Below are 9,327 nucleotides of genomic sequence, written 5' to 3' on the forward strand. Positions count from 1 at the left end.
TTTTGAGAGCGGCGTTGAATGCATGTGAGACAGTAACTTTTGTTGGGTGTGTCGGTAGTGTATAAGAGAAAGAGTTTATATAGATAGTTTATATAGATAGTTTAGATAGTCTTTTTGTTTCTTTTTTTTTTTGGCCCCGGGGGCCGGTGTTTCTTTTTTCTTTTGGGGGGGCTTCGAGCCCCCGGGTGGGCAGGCGGGCCAAAAGAAGAAAAGAAAAAAAAGAAGAAAAGCAGTGATACGGTATCTGACTCCATCGGTTGCATGCTTTGTCTCATGTTCACTTTCCTCTGACGTTGTTTTCAGCAGAACCCTCAGCTACGCACCACGAGAACGGTGATGTTGTCCATGCGGTCGTGGTCCTGCAGCTTTTCCTAGCCAACCGGCGGCTCTGTTCTCAAAGCATCATAACATGAGGACCTGGAACGTCGGTTTGGGGGCGATGTACGGGTCTGACAATGTTAGCCGCATGCTCGGATCAAGAACGTCGAAGCACTTACAACTCTCCATCAGAAGCACCTCATTCCACAGATTCTCTGCACCTCTCTCGCCCGGCTGATCGGTATAGAAAAATCCACCAAGCGTCTCTCTCGCCTTCTCCCATTCGATCAAATCCAGACGACGCGCCAGCTCCGTCAACCGGCTGACGAACCAGGGGTGACATTTATAGCCCTGCGACGCCATCCCTCCGATGAACAGGATCCAGAAGAGGAGATCCGACGCCGTGGACTGCGCATGTCCGTACGCCGGTCCCAGACTCCTCCTCAAAGCCTCGACCATGAACTGCATGAAGGGGAAGGTCTGGAAATGCCAGATGCGCAGATTCAGGTAGATCAGCAGTGACAGGCGCAGAGGCTCCTGCAGCGGATTCGCGTCGGACTCATACACGGTCGAGAGGAGCTGGTGCTCGAACACCAGGAAGAGGTCGTTGTCCGTCGGCATGACGATCGAGGGCTGCTGCTGCGCGGTCTCGAAGTAGATGATTAGGCGCTGCAGGACCTGGAGGAATGTCTTCATGCTGCCGTCCAAGGGCGGGTACCACGGTGCGGCGAAGAAGCTGTTCCCTAGTGTCTCGAGAGATTTGGAGACCTGGAGGTGGTCCGTTGAGCGGAGGAGTGTTGATTCCTGGAGGATCTCGCTGCGCCAGCGCGCGGACATGGGGAACGTGGGACGGGAGTTTTTGAGGGCTGCGCTTTTGACGTCGCTCCTGCGCACTTTCTCTCAGTTCTACCTCTTGGTATCGGATGGGGAATTGGGAGACACGAACTGGTAGATTTTGGAGAGGGTCATGTGGTCCAGGGCGTCGAGGCCGCCAAGGAGATGGATGAGTCTCTTTAGACCCTTCATGTGTGCGTGCAGGGCGTCAAAGTTGGCGTCCACGGCCTCGATGGCCACCAGCGAAGCTACGACGAGAGTGGTGGACTCTGCGACGGCTTTCATGGGATCTTGCAGGATATCGTTCAGATTTTTGAGGGTACTCCCGCGGAGACGGAGGGAGTCCTTGATGGACTTCTCGATGGCTGTGGAGGAGACGCCGTTGTTGGATTCGAGGGTTGCGTGGTGGCCCGCCGTGAGAAAGAGGAGCGCTTGGAGCAGAGCTGGCTGGGAGATGGCTCGCTGCCACCACCAGATGCTCATACGGGCGGAGTCGAGGGGGTAGCAGGAGGCGATGGTGTGGATCCGGACTGTCTTGTCAGCAGTGAACTCATCGTACCGTGAGAAGCTCATACAGTGATGGAAATACAGATTCATCGAGTCGGACATTTGCACGGCCGAGGCGGAAAAGGGATCCACGAAGCCCTGGCTCAGATACGCTTTCAGAGACCACATCTCCGACATTTTGGCCACTCGGTTAAAGGCCCCTTGCGGGCGGTCTAACTGGGGATCTTCATTCTCTTCAGCGAGGGCTTCCCAAGGATACGCTGGCGGGAAATCCCAATTTCCACCAGAGACAAGGCGCGGGGATGGTTTGGAAGGTTTCAGCCTCTCAATCGAGGCTTGTTTCTTTTTCCGGTGGTAGTTTCGCTGGAGGAAAGCCTGCTTTTGCTTGTTGACCGAGGGATTCTGCGGATTGTCGGCCTGCGCGTCGATGAACAGAAACGTGGGCTTGGAGCTGCCCCGGAGCTTGGGTGTATTTTTTGAGGCACTTGTAGACGGAGGCGAGCTAGCGGATGTCGTGGGTGAAGCCTCGGTTCCCCAGGATGAGCCGGCCGAGGACGTTGATCTCGATGAAGCTGCAGAGGACATGGTGAGGGCGTTATTGGACTGACTGAGCTCGATCATGAATTGAAAGGCAGTGTTCCCTTCACCTTTTGTATGACTACATGAGTGACTGCCTTCCATCCCAAACATAGAAGAGAGGACATTCCCTTTCGGGTTAGCAGATGAAGCACGTTGATGTTGTCCTATATAAACTGCTCAAGCCACATTCTCGTAGTAACCCAATCAGCTCTCACTCTTGGTCGGGAAGGACGGGTCGCTGATAAAAACCCTCCAACCAGACGGCGCAAATTCAGTTGTCAGCATTAGGTACACAGTTAGTAAAGGCAGAAGTCGTTTGAATGAAGATGTGCCAGCACTGGTTGCGCAGAGATAGCCCGGTAGACATCACCAACTCCCTTCCACAAGCCCTTTTCTGATTATATAGCCAAGAAAAGGAGACAAGGATATCATCATTAAGGAGAAAAAGTGAAACAATCCAGGCCAAAGACAGGTGAACAACTAACTAGGGCTGTAGGACTTTTCCCTATTATTGGTGAAATCATCCAGCCGCCGCCAGAAGTCATCCACTGTTCGTGACCTTTCCGACGACGAACAAAGCGACGGCGACGGCGAAGACTCTTCCGTCAGAACAGACGGGGAGCGAGAAGTAGAACCCTTCGGCCGCTGCAAAATAGTGGAGATCACCTCCCATTGCTGGCGGAGGTTCTTCACCTCGGACCGGAGAGCGTCATTCTCTTTGAGCAGGCGGCAGACCTCGTCCGTCCGCTTGGTGTACTGATCCAACAGGGTCTGGCACTTGTTTTGGAGATCCTCGGCTTTCTGCTGGAGGGTTTTCTGCTGCTGTTCCTTGCGCTCGCGGAACCGGCGCTGGGCCTCTCGGTTCTGCATGCGCCGTCGGACCTAGGATGGATGGAGTAAGGTTAGCGCCGAGCGATAGTGCAACAAGTGGGGGCCGGGAGTGGTAAAAATACGTACATTTTTGGTCTTGCAATCGTGCTGCAGGACGGTGTCGATGATGTGTGGATCCAGACCGTGGCCTTCGTGCTGAGGATTGGATTCCGGAGGCGTGGTTGGAAGAGTCAGTCCTCGTGGCATGGAGGTTATATCGATGGCTTGGTGGATGCCATATTCGTCCTTTGCCGACACATTCGTAAGCATTGGGACAGTCCAATCATTTCTTAGCGTACTTACCAGTCCGTAGACAAAGTCCAGTGGTGTGGTGGTGCCGTCGGCTATGGACATGTATGGGGGCGGAAAAGGGAGGGGGCCGGGCGTTTGCTGAGGACGAAGGGCCATCTTGAGGTGGTTGCAGAACGAGAGAAGGGAGTTGGTCTGGGGAGAGTTGAATACTCATTGTCGAAGGAGATATCAAGAGTCTTATATGTTGATGAAAATCCATCAACTCCTTCAGTGAGTACCTAGGTCTACATGGTATCGATGTCGAAGCTTGAGGGCGATGGACCAAGCAGACAGAACTGAGGCATGCCCCGAAACAGTTAGTCTGTGGTGTCGATGAAGCCGTTCGATTTAGACAATCCGTCGGAAATGCAGTGACAGACAACTAACGAATCAGGTCATGGTCGGGTGGGTCAGGGTCTCATTGCGATCAGTGAAGCTTGAGCACCGTCTCATCCAGCCGAATCCATTGGACAATGTTGCATATCGCCAATCTGACTCCGCCGGGCAACGAACAGAAAGAGAGAAAGACATGACCATAAATAGTATAGCCGCACGGTAAGGATCTGATAACCTCATGATGAGACTCGCAGGGAATTAGTACGAAACAATCTATCTCTGTCTCTGTCGGGCTTCTGCGTATCGTGTTGCTAATGTCTATTCTCGAAATCGAACAGCTTTAGATAAAAAAGCTGAGAAGAACATTTTTTTTTTTTGTTGAATATGCTAGAACTTAGAGAATGAATAGTAATATTGCGCATCTGTGATTCCGTCCTTATCGCAATTACCATCTCCAGCTGACCTTGTGTCGAACAACCGGCAAATATCTAGTCCTCTTCGGGTTCTAACTTCTGTCAATCATCCTGAATGTGGGTCCGGGTCTCATAGCAATCAGTCAGCCCTCGACTTCTGTGACGAGGGGAGATGTCAACCGTATTCCACTGTCCTTGTTCTTAAACAAGGTGGAGGTAGTCAGTACAACTTACCCATACTTATTGGGGACGGGTTCAACAAGACAGAGAGTGGGTAATGGCCGTTACGACTCTGTTCAACACAATGTAAAGCACAATCAGCAGCGGCTATAGGTCAATTGTTGGCACGCCTATTTGATAGAAAGACACTGACACGCGTATAAATTGTTCTTTGAAAGCGACTATGAACACATAGAATATGATGAACTGCAGTTGTTTGCAAGAGAGGAACAATGATCAACAATGCTAAGAGCAATCATAGGAGAACAGCGCTACAATCTTGATGAAAGAAGTTGAGAACTTTGCAGACAATGTATGGAAGAAAGATGGACAAACATGGGAGCAATGTCGCTAGCCATAAATAATAAATCAAATCGTGCCACATCACCATGCAGGGTGGAATGTCTATTCTGAGATCTCGACTCGAATCACTCGGGTTTCCCCGAATGTCACCTTCTTGGGCCGAGACCGACAGTGCAGCCTGTCCCAGTTGATCGGCCGAGGTATTCTGGATGCCGAACTCGTCATGTAGACCGATTTCAAGATAGAGGCCCTGGGACGACCTATGTTCATTGGCTGCGGTACTCGCGATGAGGAACCCGAGGATGGCGCAGATGTCAAGTCAGAAGCCGCAGGGCGCGCCGGGGTCGATGTACCGCTGCAAAGCACACGGATCATCTTTTTATGCCTGGAACGACTCGAGTAGCTCGTGTCATGTCTAGAGCTCTCAGCTGTCGAGGACGGAGGATCTATGACTTCGCTGTCGGTCTGGCGGCCATTTGGATAGTGGTAGTTGTAGTAGTAGTCAACTATAGAGGCATCTGTCACGGGCGGAGGCTTTGTGACTGCTCTGTGGGTCTGGCAGGCATTCGGACATGTACACATGGATCGTGACCCAGAGGCGACATTCTCACTGCAAAGATGAGTTACTTGTTATCCCGGTGATCCATATTCGACGTACTTCTCGTGAATTTCTACATACCTTGGTATATATAGGATGATGTATGTTACTCCAAGTAGCGCGGGTAGTATTATAGTAAAGAAGAATATGCAGGCAGCGGTAGACGACATGGTGACTTTAATATGAATGCCACGAAGCTCGGATGAGGTCGTTTCCACTTAGGAGTGCTTGGAGACCTCTGCCGGCACACCTGAGGAAGAACAGTGATAAAAAAAAAGTTAGAGTTGTAGATAGACTTTATACTCGCAAGAGAGTAGCCTTGACTGTTTGAGGGTAGATATCTAGAGGAAGCTACACGAAGTAGGTATATGTTGTGTGTGGTCAACGACAAATCATGACGTGTTTCATTGTGCTCTTGCACATAAGCGTTTATGGGTATGTTCGACCACAGAATCAAATTAAATTCTATCATGGTATTCGCCAAAAGCTACGGCATGATTTATGATCTTTTAAATAGGGAGAACGTGTCAGGTAAAGCTTCCTTTGGGTCTATCAATCTAATTATACAGGGGACATCGGATCGAAGACCTCCCAACAGCCTTACAAACGAACCAGGCTAGGAAGAGCACCGGGACGATCCAAACATACCGGAATTTGATAAATTGGTATTGTGAATGTAGAAAGAGAGCGAGCGTCAGTGGATAAGAGTTGTGTAACGAATGTAGGATAACGAATGTGGAACTACAGCGAGTGCAGTCCACAAGAAGAAGAGAAGAACAGTTTTCAAGGGCCTGGAGGCAACAGGCAAGGAAGCTCAGTGGGAAGACCCCTTTATATCTTTGTATACTGGAATTTGACACCAGTGAATAGAAAGAAGTATTCTTGGGTCAAAGATCTGAGAATGAATGGAAGTGAGAGGAATTGTGAAGGTAAGGAGAAGAGGAAGAGGAACCTTCGAGCGCGATGCTAAACCACCTAGGAGTGCTTGCCTTCTGTTTTGGGAAGTATGCCATACCTCAGGCTAGGGAAGGCACAAATAGGACAGCGGATCTTACACCACACAGTAAAACTTACTATTTCTCTGAGGAGTGAATTAAAATATCATTAGCTGCATTCACTTTCTTATAGATTTCTTAGAGAGCACGCAAATGCGCTCTGAATTAAGATACTTTAGACTAGTCTAGTTTAAGTTGTTGACACTACATCATATATTTCACAGTTCATGAGTGAATGCCAAGACAGACTGGCCTCAATGTCCAAATTAAATGTATATATTCAAGAGTCCACGAGTCATATTATACATCACCATCAGGTGGCCGTGTCATGAAATCATCAGACGAGAACCAAGTCGGATCGTTTCATCAAATAGGCGATCGGCACAGTCACCTCCATTGACCAGAGATGTACCCCAGCGACAATTAAGCCTCGTCAGTGATCTTCTCGATGACGTGTCCGTCGGGCTGGATAACAACCTTGTCGACCTGGAGCGAGGCCTTGACGGGCTTGGGCTGCTGGTAGACCCACTCGAGTTCCTCGAGGGTACGACCCTGCGATTCGACACTATTCCAGTCAGACTAGCTTTTGCGGCGTTACCGAGAGAAAGGACATACCCAAACAGATACCAGCAGAGAGACTCGAACAAGTCCCAGCCGACGAAGATCCAAAAGTAGTGGGTGGAGATGTTCTGAAGACCGATGGGACTGGCGTACTGGCTGACGAAACCGATGCAGCTGACCATGAAACCGGACAGGGCGAGACCCTTGGCACGAGTGGTGGTTTCGAGGGCCTCGGCGGGAACGACACCCTGCAGCGGGGTGTAGGTGAAGGAGAAGACGATGTTGAAGAGGTAGTAGAAGGCGACGGCGGTCTGGCCGTAGGTCTTGTTGATGTTGCCGGTGGCGGTCTGCTTGATCAGGGGCTCGGAGACACCCGCGTTGATGGCCATGGTGATGGCGCACGCTACGATGGTCAGTGGCTATCCAGGAGCTGAAGCGGGGATAGGAACGTACCAAAAGTACCCCAGACCAAAACCTTACGACGGGGCATGCGATCGGTAAGGGCGACGGCAGTCAGAGCGCCAATGGCCGAAACGATGGAGTTGATCAGGTTCATGAGCAGCTGCATGGAGCTGGAGGTGTAGCCCAGGGTGTTGTAGATACTGGCGTTGAAGTAACCCAGACCGTTACCGGACCACTGACCAAAGACGGAGATCATCATGACCTGGAGGAAACGCCAGCGGCCGCTGTGGGTGAAGAAGAAGGGGCGGTCTGAACGATCGATCAGTTCCTGCACTGAATGTCTGCGACAAGGAAGAACTTACAATCCCACCATCTCTTGTCGATACCATCCAAACGAATACCCTCTCTCATTTCCTCGATTTCCAGGCGGACGAGGCGAGCGTTGGGGTTGCCGTTACCGTGGTACTTGGTCAAGAAAGCAATGGCCGACTCTTCCTGGCCGTGGGCTATCTGCCAACGGGGCGACTCGGGAATGAACCAGACGGAGCAGATGACGATGACACAGGCAAAGCACTGCAAGACGAAGGGAATACGCCACGAGATGTCGCTATCGATGTAGTTACAGCCGTAGGTGACGGCTGCGGCGGGGATGGAACCACCGAACCAACCGCAGTTGTAGAAACCTGCTCAATTAAGCAATTGGTCAAATTTCAGGAATTGCGAGGCGACTCACCAACGGCACGTCCACGCCAGTGGGGAGGAGAAATCTCAACAGCGTAAGCGGGGGCAGAGACGACCATGACCTGAATGCCGAAACCAAGGACCAGGCGGCCGACGTAGAACTGGGGGAGATGGTACGAAGTCGCGATGATGACGGAACCGATGACAATGATCCAGGCGCCCACGAACATACACTTGCGACGACCGAGCCTGTCGGAAATAACGGCACTGAAGGGGGTTGCGGCGATGGAACCACTGCAGATGGGAATGCATGAGCAGGAGCCTCCAGGCAGGGTGTTCTCGGGGAGACTTACACAGTGTAGAGGGAGGTCACCAGGGAGACCTTGGAGCCGACCAGACCGGTGTGGAAGGTATTCTGAAAGTGTTTCATGGCGAGAATGGCTCCCATGAGCGAACCTATCCTCGAATTAGGGTCGTGTCAATGACGAGGGCTCCATATCACACACCATCATAACCGTTGGCACAGGCACAGCAGAAGGCGATGAAGATGCAGACTAGCGGTTGTCAGCCTTGTATCAATATCAGTGGTCAATGTATCCAGACTCACAGTACAAGTGGATGGACTCCTTGCTCCATCTGGGGATAGTAGTTTCATTGATGGCGGCATACAACTCGGCCTATTCGACTCTCTCGTCAACATGGTTCAATGTTTCAGGATGGTGTTAATGGCCGACTGCGGATGCAACTCACATTGAAAACCTTCCTTGTCTTCGCACCCTCGAGCTTGACCGCCTCGCCATGGCCAACGGGCACAACGGGCTTGGTATCGGTCTCAGAACCGGGCGAGGCATGCTCTACCGAGATGCCGTACTTCTCATCGGTCGACGACATGTTGTCGGTGGTTATCCTGTGACAATAGGATCGAGTCGACGACCAGATTGCTGATTCGGATGGAGGGATTCGACAGTGAGAGGAGACGAAAAAGCACCCGTGAATGACTAGGATGGGTGGGACAGCATGAGGTTCTTATAATCCCTTTAGCTTTACCTTTTCGACCTGGGTGTCACGCACATTGACTACGGCGATGCTTGTTACCGACGCTGTGGTTGGCACGGAGGATTGAACACACGTTGGCTCCGTCCTCTCCCAAGAGACAGAGACCCTGGAAAATCACGAAAGAGAGTCAACCTGGCCGAAATCTGGAGACTAGACTAGTCGTTTCTGTTCGGGAGACACGCCCGCCTTCCCGGGTTTCCTGCGTGTCAAACTGGGGATGACCCCAGACGCCCAGAGTGCCAGACCCCAGAGCCCAACCTCGGAAATGGAATTCAACTGCGGGCAAAGAAGGGGCCCCTATCCAGAAGGGGTTAGGGCTGGATGCCATGAAAGTAAATCGTGCCACTCCTTTGGCAGAGCTTCG

At 51.5% G+C, this 9,327-nt stretch overlaps 3 protein-coding genes across 3 annotated transcripts; all 3 read right to left on the reverse strand.

The window, feature by feature from the left end:
• Nucleotides 1-402: 402 nt before the first annotated feature.
• CDV56_100127 (uncharacterized protein) lies at nt 403-2,244 on the reverse strand (the record flags this gene model as incomplete). Its single annotated transcript, XM_026753746.1, has 3 exons — nt 403-449; nt 498-1,204; nt 1,265-2,244. The coding sequence occupies 3 exons, from the start codon at nt 2,242-2,244 to the stop codon at nt 403-405; spliced, it is 1,734 nt and encodes a 577-aa protein (XP_026614570.1).
• A 474-nt stretch (nt 2,245-2,718) lies between these two features.
• On the reverse strand, nt 2,719-3,516 carry CDV56_100595 (bZIP transcription factor; the record flags this gene model as incomplete). The annotated part of the gene is made up of 3 exons (XM_026754214.1): nt 2,719-3,120; nt 3,196-3,354; nt 3,412-3,516. The coding sequence occupies 3 exons, from the start codon at nt 3,514-3,516 to the stop codon at nt 2,719-2,721; spliced, it is 666 nt and encodes a 221-aa protein (XP_026614571.1).
• A 3,170-nt stretch (nt 3,517-6,686) lies between these two features.
• Nucleotides 6,687-8,798, reverse strand: CDV56_101218 (putative MFS lactose permease; the record flags this gene model as incomplete). Its single annotated transcript, XM_026754837.1, has 9 exons — nt 6,687-6,828; nt 6,879-7,227; nt 7,278-7,535; nt 7,589-7,909; nt 7,960-8,201; nt 8,261-8,363; nt 8,414-8,461; nt 8,515-8,584; nt 8,658-8,798. The coding sequence occupies 9 exons, from the start codon at nt 8,796-8,798 to the stop codon at nt 6,687-6,689; spliced, it is 1,674 nt and encodes a 557-aa protein (XP_026614572.1).
• Nucleotides 8,799-9,327: the final 529 nt, after the last annotated feature.

This window comes from Aspergillus thermomutatus (assembly GCF_002237265.1).
Source record: "Aspergillus thermomutatus strain HMR AF 39 chromosome Unknown NODE_90, whole genome shotgun sequence".
In the NCBI taxonomy this organism is placed as follows: Eukaryota; Fungi; Ascomycota; class Eurotiomycetes; order Eurotiales; family Aspergillaceae; genus Aspergillus; species Aspergillus thermomutatus.